Raw genomic sequence first — 16642 nt, 5'->3', positions numbered from 1 at the left:
CCTGCATTTTCATGCATTTTTAATGGCCCGATTCGGGAGAAACCGCTTTAAGCCCTAATCGACTGATTGGCCAAATTGCAGATTACAATCGGCTCAGAGTTTCAGCGCTAAATGAGCAAAGAAAAAGGAACGAAAAGAGCTCGGAGTTCAAGCATTTCGAATTGAATTTCCATTGTCATCCAGATAATCGGTGTAATTTACAAAGCTTTACAACTGAGCATTACGTTTAAAAATGAAATAAGCAAAGAAACGAAAAGAGCTCGGTGTTCAAGCGTTCCGAATTGAATTTCCATTGTCATCCCGAAAATCGCGGTAATTTACAAAGTATTTAAAAAACGTGGGTGATTTTAAACCACACATTTGGGTGTCCAAAAGTATGCTACATATGTGATCAAGCTAAGCTAATATATTTAAAAATTGATAAGATTACACATTTTTTGCTAAACTAACCGGTGATAAACGAATTTTTTAGCGAGTACTTGAATTAAAGGTTCTTAAAATTATACCATTTATCATTTCAATTTTAATAAAGGATTTGCCTTATTTAGAAAACTAACATACGTTTGATGTGTTTAATGTCTGATTGAAAAACTCCTCACATTTTATAAAAATTTTAGTATTTTTTTCTTATATTTTCTTAAAGTATTTGTATTTTTTTTAAAAAATATCTCCAAACTATTTAAACATTTTAAGCTAATTAAACAGAAAAATGGAATAAAAAAACTTATTAATTCGGGTTACAAATTCAAAAGTAGATAATCATGTTTGCTTGCTACCCTTAGCAGGTCAGAATAATAGAAATAAAATAATGTATTTTTTAGCGTAGAAGGCCATAAGTTGTAGCCACCATCTGTCCACACTTGCACCTTGATAAATCGGATCTAACTAAGGCGAACCCCCTGCCACCCAGGTTGTGCGGAGCCCGAAAAAAGGGTTGTGACAGTTAACAGGTTAACCTGCTTAAAATGCACATCAACGCATCACTTGACCCACAATGCCCGCACTTCCACCCCTCCGATTATCCCGGTAATACGTGGCATATGTAGATGCCTCGGAGTCCGGGACCAAAACTCACAATTATCAGTTACAGCCGTGACGAGGGATGGTCTCGCCAAATATGTTTTCTTTTTTCAGTTTCCCGTTTTTTTTCGCGTACTCTTGCCTTGTTTTCAATAAAACTGTTATTCACTTACACCGAAGTGAGCATCAAATTGATCGTATTAATGGCCATAACTAGTTTATCCCGCCCATCTTATCAGGGGCGGATTATACACGCAGATTTCCATTACTGAACAATGGCGCTGGGGTGGCTGTGCCCGGGTGGCGGGGCTATCTATCAGCCGAGCGGAGCATTAATGCAATTTCAATGAGCCTTGCCACGGTCAAAACAACGAGCAAATCCGAGAACACTCTTTTTCGATTTGCGGGAGGGAATAACAGGGAAGAGATACCCACCCACCGGGGATGCCCTTGCTGCGCTGCCCTTCCATTCCACCTGCCCGGCTGTTTGATCCGCTTGTTTTTATGCCCATGCCCGGCACACAATTTGTTTTAGCCGGCCGGAGGAGGGGGGGCCGAGTCCCCCCTGTGCCTGATCCCTGATCCCGGGAATCCGGGAACCCGGTACCCGGCATCTCCCACAGGAATTCCCAGGCAATATAACTGAAAGCAAAAATGAAGATAACAGTCAGCACGGCAAGTGCAAATCCACCCGTCCATTTAACAACTTGTGCCACCCTCCCACTCAGGCCTCGCCCCCCTTGGCACTCCAGGATCTCGTCCTGCCCTCGGTCCTCCCCCTTTTTGGGCTAAACCAACTAACTGCCTTTTTACTCGGCGCGTCTGTGGGCGATTGGCGTGGCCCTGTTTGATGCTTGTAAAGACCACTTTACCCGCTATAATAAAAATAAATCATAATATTTCCCTTGCCCCCCCGTGACCCCTCCCCGGCCGACCGTGCGCACGCCCCTGGGCACAGTGGGCTGCATATGTGATTTCGCGGGCTTTAATTGGGATTGTGGGGGAATCGCGTCTTAAAGCGGGCCGGATTTTATACCTTATGCATTTTTAAATTTCATTGCACTCATTTTTACTTGTTTAATTTCCCAATTTCCATTATTTTACTGCAGATTTAATTTAAGAATATTATTATTTTTAAGAAAAATACAATTTAACTTACAGAAAATAAAAACTGTGTTTTATAAACAAGCATTTAATTATATTTTAAGGAGGAATTAGTACTAGCACAAGTTTAAAATTAATGTCGTATATGAAAAGCAACTTAAATTAAAACTATAATATCAATTTACTTAAGGGGTTGATAAAGGAATATTTTGTTTTACTTTAGATCCACTTATTTGTTCACGAAAATTTAAAATGTAAATAGAAACTCTTAATAAAATTGTGTAGTTTTTAATATATCAAATTATATTATTAAAAAAATCGTAGCTTAAAGAAGTAGAATTTTTATTATTAATATTGAGAAAAATATATTTTAATTATTTAAATGAAACTGCATTATTTAAATAAACTATGTTTTGAATAGAAGCCAATATACTTATATATTATAAAAACATGTGAAGAAATAATGAGAGGGATAAAGATAATCTTTTAATAGTAGATAGGTTTATTTAATATTAGAGAGGTTTTTTTTAGAGTTATAGAACCATTTCTATATCCTTTTTTCCTCAAAAACCCAACCACGGTGCCTTTGTCTCTCTTACCTTGGTGCCACCAGTAAATTCAGGATGCTGGCTGCGTACGCTGCCCCGGATCTCGCCGCTCTCGCCGTATCCCGGAGGTTGTAACCCCGGATAATGTACTTAATGCATCTACATATTAATGTCGCACCGCCAAAAAACGGAGAGGGTGAGGGGAAGTGCAGGCGAAAAGTGAGGAAAACAGGGGAGGAGCCCGGTGAGCTGAGGAGGGGTGAGGCGATGGGAAACCTGTGCAACCCCCGGCTCCCTCGAGCGCGCTACTTTGTATGTAATTTCTATTACCAACCCCCCTCCAAGCCCATGGGCGTACGTGGAATCCCCCGTGTCCTTGTTTTCGCCGTGTGTGTATGGGTGAGCGGCGTGTCGTTGTGCTTTTGGTTGTTGTTTTTATTGCACAGACCTGCGACGCAGCGTGTGATTGCCACTTTCCCTGTGCACTCGAAAAAATACCACTTTACCTGAAATTGGGAATATAACTTGTTATGTAATTCATCTAATTTATTTACATTTTTTTTAAGAAAAGCTTTGGAAATGGTGCTAAACTTTAAGCAATTGCACATAATTTTTGCACATTATAGAAGACTTTTTTTATTTAAAATTATCGTTTTTACCAAAAATAAATTAGTAAAGAAATATACTCTCAAAATAACTTAAGAAAAGCATTTCAAAAGCTAAGAAAGCAACATTAAAAATTTAAAACAGGAATATAAATATTGTTAAATATCACCAAAAATTTGACCAATTTTTTAAGATCTTAAAAATAAATTTAGTACAAAATAGAAGAATGATATACATTGTTATTTTATAATAAAAATCTTGGATTATGCAAGTAAACTTCTTTGGTTAGATCCATAAATAAACCATAACATTTTTGAACTATATGATATATCATTTATATTTTACCGGCTTCGACTTACCAACACTTGTTTCTCCCGGTGTACCCTGTCCCTTTTCTACTCTGCCCTCCTCACCTGAGCCGCTGCACTTGTTCCACCGCCGTGTGCGTGACGTGGAGAAACAAAAAACACCGCCGGAGAGGGTGGTTGTGGACGGGCAAGTGGGTGGGTGGGTCGCCCCGGCCCTATCGATATGTCTCCCAGTAGAGCAGGCCGGAAAACAGACGGTAGAGCGCAACCGTTAAGCTGGGACCGCAATGTGTAAAAAATTACGAGCAGAATTAAAGCAGGAGTGGGCGGAAAACGTTGGCAGGTGGTCGCCGGAGGCGGGAAAACTCGTGGAAACTCATGAAAGTCATCCAAACTCCGGACTTGCTGGCTTTCCACGGCGCCTTCCCTATTATTTCTTTTCACACGCATGATGAGCCAGCGACAATATGCTGGCATTAACCCTGAAACTTATTGCAGTGTATGCGTGCGTGTTGGCTGGCTGTTGTTGGTCGGGCGGTTTTATGAGTCGTTCCTCAGGAGTCGTACACTTAAAGGATATGGGAAAATGGTTCGGGAAATTGCCGGAAAAACAGATGCATAGCTAGCAAGGCAATGAAAAGTACTAAAGTACTGGCATGTTCTCAAAGTGACAACCACTTTTAAGAAGTGTATGGAAATGTTAAATTATTAAATTATACTTTACTTAAGGTTAATTTCTGGATTTACATAATATATATTTTATATTGCCTATTTTAATCACTTCATTCATTCATAAATAATTTGTTTTTTTGTAGAGTTTTTAGCAAGCTTTCACACTTACTAAATAAAATATTCTTCTTTTTAGTAATTACACAAGCCAAAAATATTTGCGATTTTATTTATATTCTAGAGATTCTTTTTTTTAACAATATAAAAATAATCTACTTATATGTTACCTAGAAAATGCTTCCAAATAGCCTTAAAAAATATAATCACATAAAAATTTATAAAATATAAAATATATATATATGGATTTTAGTTTTAATCAAATATTATTTTTTGTTCACACTTTATAAGGTTTATTAGTTTTAATTAGTTTTTTGTATTATTCCTTCTTTATAGTTACTTAGTGGATTAGTTAGTATGAATATCTAAACAATACCCTCAAAAATCCTCCAAGCTAGTATGAGATACTAAGATTTATGGTGAAAAGGAACTCCCCGTAAATATCGTTTGCCGGCAGTGTAGAATGTCCTGGGAATTCCCTTTCAGGAGCCCTCCGATCGCAGGGGCGGGGGCGGAGGGCGGAGGGCAAAAGGTAAAAAGTAAAAGTAAAATTGTGGACCGCTGGCAGCGCGTCTGGCGGATATAAAAATAAAATAAAATCTATTACGTGGCGAACCACCCCACATTTATGCGGCAATTTGTTGCTCCTTGATTGTGTCTGTGTGGGCTCGTCGACGGGTGTGCCAGTGTGTGTGTGTAAAGTAAAGTAAAGTGTATCATTTTCCCATTTGTCGACCCCTTTTCACTTTTCGCCTCGGTCCACGGGCACTTCTCGCACTTTGTCTCAATTCCCAAAACTGTCGCCCCGGCAGTTGCAATTTATGAAGATTTGTGTGTGGCCAGGATGAAAGCGAAGGGGAGGATGCGGCAAGTACGAAGAGGACTCAAAGGACTCGAAGGACTCCGAATTCAGAGCTCAAGAGTCGGCCCCGCCCCCGCACTTGTTTTGATTTGTTTGGAATAATAACAGATGCTTACCGTTCCTATTATTCATTGTTAAAATTATTAACGCTTGACAATAAAAATTGCTATTTGAACAGCACTCGAAAGCTGCACACCCCCATCGCATCGCACATTGGCAGTGGGCAAATTGCAATTTGTGCAAATATTTATGTACATTGAAAATTACTCATTTGTGTAACACCAATTAATTTCAACAAACAGCGGCAGTCGCACAACAATGGCCCAGCCATTTATAAAACTTTGCCGCTCCGTTGTTGTCCTTTGCCCCGTGCTGGTTAAACAAATGGAGGGAAAATGAGCTCCTTTGTTCCCCCAAAATAAACGATGCTGTTGCTGTTTGGCTGTTTGCTTTGCGGTGCCGGGCAGCACACGGGACACTGAGCCCTGTACAGTGGAGCCTGGCCAAAACAGTTCAATCAGGCCCAAGTTCCTGGGGGGAAATCGGCGTGTAGCAGGGGGAAGGCGGCCCGGAAAGGTGTCGTTCGATGAACCCAGGTTGTGTTGCCTCATCATTGGGACACTGCATTGGCTGACCCCTGTTTACACTGCAATTTTTCAAGTCTCGCTAACAAATTGCAGCTAATTACCGGGCACACTAGAGAAAAATAAACCCACATGTGGCAGCAGGCCAAAGCGGGAAACCCTCACTGCAAATGGCACTCGAGAACTTCAAGTTTTCCACTCAATCAGAGATAATAAGAACAAATGGCTAAGGGATAGGCGGAGGGTCGCCGCACTTCGCAAGGGGAGACCACCTTTAAGAATACCTTATAAAGCTGCGAATTTAAGGGAAATGAATGCTAGAATATATTACAACTATTGCAGAGGCATACCACTAAGTAAAGTAAATATATAGGTATTTTTATAATTTTCTTTGACTTTTCAAAATATTTTGAGAAAAAAAAGAGATCTGAAAATATGCTTAATATTTTGAAAAATTCATCAGAGTCTTGAAAAGTTATATTTAAAATGTCCAATATCTGTACAATATTGAAAAGTGGTCCTTTAAGAGTTATAAAACATATACCAACCTGAAAACAGAAATAACTAACTATACAAATTTAAACCATTAAAGTATTTTATTTAAAAGGCTCAGTATTGATACAATATTGGCAACTGGCTCTTCTTTATAATATATATTTTAGTTAACAAATTGAGAAAAAGGTTCTATAATTTTTCTAAAGCTTTTAATCATTTGGGAATTTATAATAATTTAATACATATTTTAAAGAATTTAAAAATAGGATTTATACACACAAATAAACATTTTGGAAAACATGTTGGTCAAACAGTTTCGTAAAAAACCCTATAAAAATGCTAAGATCTAGACTTAGTCTTCGATTTTTCCTTCATTTTGTGTAAAAAAAATAAGGGTCACCCCCGAGTCAAAATTTGTTTCAAAATTTCAACGCCACCGCAAGGAGTGACGACAACTAAAAGCAGTCCGGTCCATTCGAAAGTGCATTGTAAAACATTCCGTAGTCTTGTCCGGTTTTAAGTGAGACCGCCATGATAAGGATAACGTAGTCCTGAAAGGAGCGGAGAGATTAGGAGAGAAGGGCAGGATCCAAGGTTCATGAGGTCTGTGTTTATAGAGAACCCTACTAAATTCCTTAAATAGGTCGTTGAAAGGGTTCCAAGCTACGAAGTACAGGAGATTTAGGATTTAGGAGGAGGAGTTAGCTTTATCTCATCAAATTTCCCCTATATCTCAGTAGGAGGTCCCTGTCATGTCCGGAGTTTAGTTATGAGCCATAAATCATAAAGAGAACTTACTCATAGAATAAAAAAAAATAAAAATTAACAAGAAGCAAATAACATTTTGTAAAAAACAATATAAAAAACAGTACGTTGAAATCAAGAAATAAGCACCAGCGAAAGGAATAATAGGAAATATATATATATAATAGGATATATATAGTCCAGATAAGGTATTATATAAGAAGGCACGGATTGCAGCCAGAAGGAGCCAGTGCACCAACCAGATCGCTTTCTCGGGCCAGCCAGGAGCAGGGTGAGTCCCTGACAAGCAGCCCCAACGGCGTCCCAGGCGGTCTCCAGATCCGGCCCGGACAACGTAGCCGCGGCGCGCAAGACCGAGGCCATGGGCGAGGTGCTCAACCTGGACAGCATCATCTCGCGGCTGCTGGAGGTGCGCGGCGCCAGGCCCGGCAAGAATGTCCAGCTGTCTGAGGGCGAGATCCGCGGCCTGTGCCTCAAGTCGCGCGAGATCCTGCTCTCCCAGCCCATACTCCTGGAGCTGGAGGCGCCGCTGAAGATCTGCGGCGACATCCATGGCCAGTACTACGACCTGCTGCGCCTCTTCGAGTACGGCGGCTATCCGCCGGAGTCGAACTACCTCTTCCTGGGCGACTACGTCGATCGGGGCAAGCAGTCGCTGGAGACCATCTGCCTGCTGCTGGCCTACAAGATCAAGTACTCGGAGAACTTCTTCCTGCTGCGGGGCAACCACGAGTGCGCCAGCATCAACAGGATCTATGGGTTCTACGACGAGTGCAAGCGGCGCTACACGATCAAGCTGTGGAAGACCTTCACGGACTGCTTCAACTGCCTGCCGGTGGTGGCGATTGTGGACGAGAAGATCTTCTGCTGCCACGGCGGCCTGAGTCCCGACCTGACCTCCATGGAGCAGATCCGGCGCATCATGCGGCCCACGGACGTGCCGGACCAGGGGCTGCTCTGCGACCTGCTGTGGTCCGATCCGGACAAGGACACCATCGGCTGGGGCGAGAACGACCGCGGCGTGAGCTTCACCTTCGGCGCCGAGGTGGTGGGCAAGTTCCTGCAGAAGCACGACCTGGACCTCATCTGCCGCGCCCACCAGGTCGTCGAGGACGGGTACGAGTTCTTCGCCAAGCGCCAGCTGGTCACCCTCTTCTCGGCGCCCAACTACTGCGGCGAGTTCGACAACGCCGGCGCCATGATGTCCGTGGACGACACGCTGATGTGTTCCTTCCAAATCCTCAAGCCCGTGGAGAAGCGCAAGAAGTAGATGCCCGCACGCCTCCGCCACACGAACAGCGCTCTCATTTACATTCACATAATCATGATTACTAGACCTGCCTGTCGTCAACTGGATCGAAGAAGCGACCCCGACATCAACTTGGATCTCCATGGAATTCGATGTACTGATGGTTTGAATCCGCTCTTTGGCTGTTTATAAAGAATTCTATCGAGTTAAGTTCTCTGGTTTCTGTGGGACTTGGGTTGAGGATTGTGGAGCTATAATAAAGGGATACCCTGACTTTGGTTGTTTTCTTTATTCTAACTTCTGGTTAGATTCTAATGGAATTTGATCTGCTGATGTGTAAGGATATCTATGGAGTTAAGTTCACTTCTTTTTTGGAATTTAGTTTAAGAATCGCAAAGACCTGAAATTGATATATTTGTACTATAATCGAAATTCAACTTGGACCTCCATGGAATTCGATGTACTGATAGTTTTAGTCCTCACTTTGACTGTTTATAAAGAATTCTTTAGGGTTAGGTTCGTTTCTTTCCTGAGAAGACCTCACTTATACATATTTTTTATGTAACCCAACTTTAACTTGGATTTCATTGGACTTTGATATATTTATGTATAAGGTATATTATCGAGTTTAGTTCGTTTTTTATAAAATAGGGTTATACCTGATTTTGATATATTTATTCTATAATATGAATTCAAGTTGCTCGATTTTTTATTTTCATTACCTAATTGAGCTCATAAACATATTTTTGTTATAATTTTTTTAAAATGTAAAACCGAATAAGTAAATATTTTGATATTTAGCAATATTTGATTTTTATTGAAGTTTTGATTACACAAATTAGCCAAAAAGTTAGAAACTCTATATAACTTCATAAACTCTTAAAACATTGAAAATAACTTGTTCTAGTTTCTCTAAGTTTATCCGGAAAAGTAGACAGCTCATGTCCTATTCAAAAATCCTGAAACTATCATCAATTTTTCATCCTAACCTAACGCCGAAGCGCAGAAAAGTATGCCAAGAAATCTGGCGGGGGATTCCCCTCCCAAACTCGATGCTATCTGCTTGTGCCGGGTGACAAAAGTCACCGCCATAATATATTAACAATGTTTAAAAATTAATGAACAATAACAGAGCGCACACACATGCACACGCAGAGGGAGGGGGCAGAGAGGGAGACAGCGGGGCTGGCAGACAGACGGCAAACAAACAAAAACAATGACAAAGATACAACAAATTGCGCCAAAAACGCTTTATTATGTCAAAACAAGATGGGAAAAAATAGGGAAAAGGAACCCAGGGCGACAACAACAAATTACATTATATATATAATGAGGTCATTTGCGCGTAAACAATCGGGGGGAGCGGGGGGCCAGAAGGAAAATAGGAAAGAAAAGCGGAGAGAGTCGGGAAAACGCAGTCACATGTTTATCAACAAACGGCAAGTGAATAAATTATGTTCGCAAATTTGTTAATAAGTCATGAAGATGGCGACCGAAGTCAGAGCGCAGAATTAAAGACGGGAACGGAAAACGGTTCGCAGGTGGGAAAAATTAGCGACAGTGGAATACCCTTTTGGAGTTAGGGCAGTTTTAATTAAATTAATAAAATTAAAAAAAATTTAATAAACCTTATAAGTCATTGGAAAAAATATTGCAACTGGCTCCGATTCTTCTAGTTTTATTGATTTTTAATACGATTTCTTTTTTACGACATTAATAGTATATTATTAAAATGAGGAATAAAATGATAAATAGGACTTCAATTATATAATTAAAAAAAATATTCCAGATTACTAGAAAACAAGTATAGAATTTATATTTAAGATTTAATTAGGTTTTACTAGAAAAGAGGCAAATATTAATGTGAATTTAAGAATTTACATTGTTTTAAGATGAATATTTTTGGTATATTTATAAATACTGATAGGAAGTGAAGTATCATAACACTTCTTTGTTGTTCAACATTCAAGTTTTGTTTATTTAACAGAAACTATTTACAAAATGAAAACGTATTGAATAAAAGCCAGAAATCCGCAATCTTTGGTACATTTTAAATTCCTTAAGCCGTGCTATATTCATAATACCTAACCCCCTTATAAAGTCGGCCCTCTCCTAACTTTTTAGGGTACTTCTCACCTAAAATGGCGTCCTTATGCACACGCACACCCGCAAACGAAGCTCTATGTGTGCGATGCGCGGCTGACGGCGCTGCTGCCGAGCACATATGTACACATTTACATAGCCACACTCAGTTATATACACACGTTGCAGTGGAAAATCAATGCAGACAACATTTGGCAATTTGGCAGCAGTGCAATTGTTCCCCTTTTTCCGGCTAGCTTCCCCCATTTGTTTGTATCCTTTTGTTGCGAACTGTCTTCTATTGTTGCATTTCATTTGTCCCCTGGCCGGAAAAGGGGTGGAGATACATGGCTTGCCACACCCACGCCCCCACACCCACTCCCGCCAGCCCGCTCCTTCCATCTCGCTCTGACTTTGATGTTCCGGATCTGGAAACATTGTTCTCCGCACACTGCAACAAAATGTGTTAGGCCTTGGTTGATATAAATACTAAAATATTATGTACTTATTTATTATTGTTATGTAGGAATGGTAATTTTTTTGAAAATTAAATTGGTATTTTAAATATTTTTAAGCACTATTTATATAAATTAGGATAATAGTAAGAAAAAATTCTTTTTTTCTTTATATTTTTTGCACATTGTACAATGTTTAAAATTTGAATTTATTGATACTATTTGTAATAACATTAAAAAAATGCATTTTTATTAATTTTTAATGTATTTAATATTTATAAAATAAATACATATTCTTTTAAAGCTTTTAAGTCCTTCGTCTTCTTTGAGGTTTTTAATATTCTAGTAATTTGGACTTAGTATTGTAATCTCAATGCTTTTTGGTTGAATTCAAAACGTTTTTTATTTCCATGCAGCTTTAAGAAAATAAGTTAAAGACTTAAACTAAGTCTCTATTTCTTTAACTAATTTTCTCTTATAAAATTTCTTAACCAGGATTTTTAATTTGATTTTAAACCAGTTCCTTCAAAAAACACTTTATTTTAGGGGAGCCCTTAAACGATCTTAAATTATTTTAAACATACCAGATCCTAGTTTGATATAGGGGTTCCATAACCTGGATTACTCTCCGAGCTGTCGTTTTTCATGCAAGCCTTAAGTTACGGCTTAGCATCCTTTGAATAAGTTTATTAATTACAAATTATGCGCCTAATGAAATGGCCAGCAGGGGGACCCGTCGCAGGGGTTGGGGGGTGGACCAGCGGGTGGGTCAGTGGGTGGACCGTAGCCTTGTACATCCTTCGATGCTGGCGTTGACGTTAACGGCAGAGTTAGCGCTGGCAGCGACATCGGCACTGCCCACATGAATTTTGCATAAGCCCCAGCCAACCACAATGCAGCACAGCCCGCTGCCCGGTGCTACGGGTTTTGGCCACGGCTGCGACTACGGCTGTACGGCTATACGGATATGGGGCTCTGCGGGTCCAGGGTCTACGGATCTGCTCTTTCTCTCTCCCCGAAGCCCTCTCCCTCTTTCCTTAGCCCGGATTTTTGGCTCCCGCTTTGGTTTTTTGGCCTGCGCAGGGTGGTTCCGTGCTCTCTGCGACGACAGGGACGGCACTATGGCGTGAGAGAGAGAGAGGGAGAGGAGCTGCTCCCTGGAGGAGGCGCAAGTGCGAGAGAGACGGGCAGTGGGCGGACGGGCGAGCGAGCGAGCGAGAGAGAGGGAGCGAGCGAGCGAGTGAGCGCCAAGGGTGCAAACCAATAACCGTCAGACTAATTTTGGGATTGGTTTATAATTGAAGAGTTTGCCATTGTGTTCGGCTCGAAAACTTTGGGTCGGGGGTTGTGGCATCTACATAGTTTTTCGCCACTCACATAAACACACAAATATGCCCGGGTATGTGTGTGTGCTTCTTATTGTTCTCCATAGGCCGCTCCTTATCATTTTAGAGTTTTACATAATTGGGCAGGGGTCCGATTTGGCCTACCCAGCTATTTTCCATTTCCCATTTTCCATTTCCCCGTCGCCGTGGCCCTTCTCCGCTCGGTGGGGGCGTGGTATGTTCGCCGACTGTACATAGGAGAGCAGAACTAAGCGCTAGTTTTACCCGCCCGACTGCGCCACACTTACAAAAAGATAAATAAATATGAGTGACCCAGCCCACAGCGCCGAAAAACCCTGGCCCCCAACCCCCAACCCCCACCCCCACCCCCATATTCAAATGGAAAAGCTGTCAGAACAGCAGGGGGGGGGGGGCTTAGAAAGAGCCAGGAAGAGGCCATCCGGTCTATTTGGCCTTCTGTTGTAGCATACTTTTCAGCTGTAATCAGTTTAAATGCTTAACAAAGCAGCACAAAAGCCGGGGGAGGGGGCGCAGGAAGGAGCACTGCTCCAGCTTTTTAGTTGCTATTCATATTTGTATAAATAATTGAGCTATTCCATAAATATTTGATGGCTAGACAAAAGAGTTGCGAGCGCCCTCGTCTCCGTCTCCGTATCCGTATCCGTTCCATTTCGTTTCGTTTCGTTTCGCTCTCAGTCGTTTGTATCTGTGTGCCAGTCCATCCACGTCGCTGTGTCTGTGTGTGTGTGTGGGCCTGATTTCCCGTTCAATTAAAGCTGCCAAAGGGGATCCTGCGGCCCCCCGCCGCCCCTCGCACTCGGAAAAGTAACAAGTGCAGGCCGAGCAGCAGGGTTGTCAGTTCTCTTCGGGATGGAGGGGCGGCGAGCGAGGACTTTAATTAGAGGTAGCTTTAAGTACATTTCTTATGCCGCGAGTGGAAACTCTACAAATTATCTGCGGAAGGGGGCGTTGGGAAAGGGGCTTGGGTCCTGATTACAACGATAATGATTAGCCTGCTAATGATGGTGTTTATTTCAGCAGGTATACTCCTAGTATTTATCTTTGCTTTAAGGTTTTAAGGCTTAGGTTTAAAGGAGGGATTTAGGTTGAGTACAAGACTCAAATTTATAATTTACTTGCTGTTAAGTTCAAAGGATTTTTGTAGTATACTAAACTGTTTTATAACAATAATATTTGAGCGCCCTTGGTGTTTATATGGGTCTTAAATGGGCATAGTAATGTATAATATATCATTTTATTTACAATATCCCAATATATCCCAATCTTTTCTAAGTATTACTCAATAATAAAATATTCATCAATAATAATACACTGAACTGCTTTGATGTTTATAAGACTCTTAATTGGGTATCCAAAATATGCGATTTTCTTTTTCGATCAAAAAAAAAGATATATATCCCAATCACCTCTAAACTCTACTCATTAATATAATATTCATTGGGGTGCTGCTAAAACCACTTATATACTCTTTAAGATAACCACTACTGGCTAACGTTTTAATAAAGTCCGTTTCCATTCCAATGCTATTTAGGAAAATCCTTTTTCTCGACAGATGCACCACTCGATGGACCAGCTGGACATGCTGGACCCGACGGGCTCGATGACCACGCTGGCGCCCATCTCGGAGTCGCCGCTGACGCCCACACACCAACACCTGCACGGTTCCTATCACAGCATGAATCACATGATGAGCCACCACCATCCGGGCACGTTAAGTGGCCACACGGGGGGTAAGTGCCGCCCGCTGCTCCACCAGACACATCCACCACTTCCCTCTCTCTCCCGCGGCCCGCAGGTCACCATGGACACTCGGCGGTACATCATCCTGTTATCACGGCGGCGGTGGCAGCCGCTGGCCTGCATCCCGACACAGACACCGATCCTCGCGAGCTGGAGGCGTTTGCGGAGCGCTTCAAGCAGCGGCGCATCAAGCTGGGTAAGTGGCTGTCCACTTCGCATTATAAAAAAATATTTATGGATCTTACATTTTAATTTAAAAATTTAATACTTAAATGCATACTTGCAAAATACATAACATTTATCAATGCTGCTGACAATTGTGCTTTTTTAAATTTAAAACTAAATTTAAATTATTTAATTGAAATAAATTGGTTGGAGATCTACAAATCATTACTATTGAGTATTCATAATAATATAATATACTTTCCATGGATTATATAATTGAATAATAGATTATTTAAAATGCTAGCAGTTTTTAAAATTAAAAAAAGTTTACCAACGCAAGCAAATATTTTAAAAGATTTTTTTCCAAATTAAAAATTGAAGATGCATATTTAATAAGCATAGCCCATACTGCTTATTAAATAAGCTTTATATGTAGAATATATAACACTGATAGTAATCAATAATTAAATTATGTAAATATAGTAAAAAAAATAGCTAAACAATTAAGAAATTGTATTTATATATTTCTGATATTGTTTACTTATTATTCATTTATTTTATTATTTTTTGATTTTATTTGTTTTATAAAAATTGCTCAAAGCATACTTATCAGACTTTGTTTTCTTATCTGTCTAGTTATTTAATTTTTTAAAGACCCCTTTACAATTTCGGGCATGAATAATTGAGTTCAAATTTTATTTTATTATTGATTGGATAAAATAAAAACAATTTTTATATTACTTTTTTTATACTAATTGTTTTAATGAGATAGAAATCATGTTATATTTTTAATCAGTTTGGTTAATTTAATTTTTTAAAGACTGCTAAAATTTCTGGCATGAATTAAGTGCGATTTCATTGTGCGAATTGCAGGTGTCACGCAGGCGGACGTGGGCAAAGCCCTGGCCAATCTCAAGTTACCTGGCGTCGGAGCGCTGTCGCAGAGCACGATCTGTCGATTCGAGAGCCTGACGCTGTCGCACAACAACATGATCGCCCTGAAGCCCATCCTGCAGGCGTGGCTCGAGGAGGCCGAGGCGCAGGCGAAAAACAAGCGGCGCGACCCGGACGCGCCCAGTGTCCTGCCGGCGGGCGAAAAGAAAAGGTAGAAAGTGTTTTAATTGACCCGGTAGCGTGCCCCCAGTCCAACCCGCGGCCCAAGCCAGCATTCCAGACCCGAAACCCAACCGAATCCCAATCCCAATCCCAGACCCATGGCACCCTCCTCCGGCATCTGAGCGCGAAGCAATTGGCCAGACCCCAAAAACACCAAGAGATATGGGAGCCATTTAACAGACCATAGCCCATAAGCGAATTAAAGTGCAGCAATTATTTATCGATGATGTGGAATAGCCAATTAATGAATAATTTACCTTGGCAACAGGTTCGTTTATACAGAAAAAATAACGAATGATGTGGCAAATAAAGTAAACGCAGTTAACAAGTCGTTCTAAAAAGCGCCATCTAACGTTGAAGTTAGATTGAAAGAGGGGTCAAAGTTCGTAGGGCGCCACCTATTTTTGGCAAGTATTTTTGTTTCATACGCAGAGTTTCGACGTTTTTTCTTTAAAAAATATTAAATCTTATTATTATTCAAAAAATATAAAAAATTTTTTTTTGTAAAACATTGATTTATGAGTTTTAAAATACTACCTATTTATTTATAAAATCATTTATTTATTTATCTATTTATTTATTTATTTATTTCTATGGGCTTTTTTTATTTTTTTCTTTTAAGCCTTCATTTTTTTCCATATTATTATAAAAATATTTTTTTATTTTTGAAGTTAGGTTAAAGGAGAAGTCAACGTTCGTAGGGCGCCACCTATTTTTAGGAAGTATTTTTGTTTCATATTTAAAGAGCTCTATTGTTATAAAGTTTTGACGTTTTTTTATCAAAATGTTTTATTATTATATTAAATATTAAAATGTTTTAATGAAAACATTGATTTATGATTAAAAAAAAACTAACTATTTTTTATAAAATTATTTATTTATTTATCTATTTACTTATTTATTTGTATGGGCTTTTTTAGTTTTTTCTCTTGAGCCTTCATTTTTTTTCCATATTATTATAAAAATATCTTAAAGACTGCTTTGAAAACAGATTTTTTAAGAACTATAAGTAGAGTAACGATTATGGGCTATGGTCCACCGGTCCCTATACGACAATTAAAACGAAGCCATCAAAAACCAGGACTATTCGCATCGATCGACCATAATTCAGCACCTCTAACACCACTTTTACCGAACCGACTACCGACCGTCCCGCAGCCTAGGGCCCCGCTTCTAAAGTAATCTATATCGAGTCTTTTTTCAAGAAAAAGGACTTCCATTGCGGCACCTGAAAAGCGCTCCCTGGAAGCCTACTTCGCCGTCCAGCCGAGGCCGTCCGGTGAGAAAATCGCTGCCATTGCCGAAAAGCTGGATTTGAAGAAAAACGTGGTGCGCGTCTGGTTCTGCAATCAACGTCAAAAACAAAAACGTATGAAATTTGCCGCTCAAC

At 40.2% G+C, this 16642-nt stretch overlaps 2 protein-coding genes across 5 annotated transcripts in view; both read left to right on the top strand.

Annotated features, from left to right (window-relative positions):
* The window catches only part of LOC108026403 (inhibitory POU protein), a 37468-nt gene that overhangs the window by 18438 nt on the left and 2388 nt on the right, over positions 1 to 16642 (top strand). For 2 of the 3 annotated variants that reach the window (XM_017097346.3, XM_017097330.3), the window contains 4 exons: positions 13763 to 13961; positions 14027 to 14167; positions 15010 to 15241; positions 16464 to 16621. In XM_017097346.3, the coding sequence (XP_016952835.1) occupies positions 13763 to 13961; positions 14027 to 14167; positions 15010 to 15241; positions 16464 to 16621 (730 nt within the window). Of the gene's footprint in view, positions 1 to 13762; positions 13962 to 14026; positions 14168 to 15009; positions 15242 to 16457; positions 16622 to 16642 lie in introns of all 3 variants that reach the window. The other variant, XM_044093216.2, reaches the window with a different exon arrangement.
* On the top strand, positions 6651 to 8600 carry LOC108026442 (serine/threonine-protein phosphatase alpha-3 isoform). 2 transcript variants are annotated; one of them, XM_017097391.3, is made up of 2 exons: positions 6651 to 6916; positions 7051 to 8600. In XM_017097391.3, the coding sequence occupies exon 2, from the start codon at positions 7440 to 7442 to the stop codon at positions 8346 to 8348; it is 909 nt and encodes a 302-aa protein (XP_016952880.1). In that variant the 5' UTR covers positions 6651 to 6916; positions 7051 to 7439; the 3' UTR covers positions 8349 to 8600. The 2 variants fall into 2 exon arrangements, with proteins under 2 accessions (XP_016952880.1, XP_016952872.1); XM_017097383.3 differs by having other exon boundaries at positions 6652 to 6907; positions 6957 to 8600.

The sequence above is a fragment of the Drosophila biarmipes genome, chromosome X (genome assembly GCF_025231255.1).
Source record: "Drosophila biarmipes strain raj3 chromosome X, RU_DBia_V1.1, whole genome shotgun sequence".
Taxonomy (NCBI): Eukaryota; Metazoa; Arthropoda; class Insecta; order Diptera; family Drosophilidae; genus Drosophila; species Drosophila biarmipes.
Note: the sequence above shows the minus strand (reverse complement) of the source record. Positions and strands in the feature narration are given on the sequence as shown.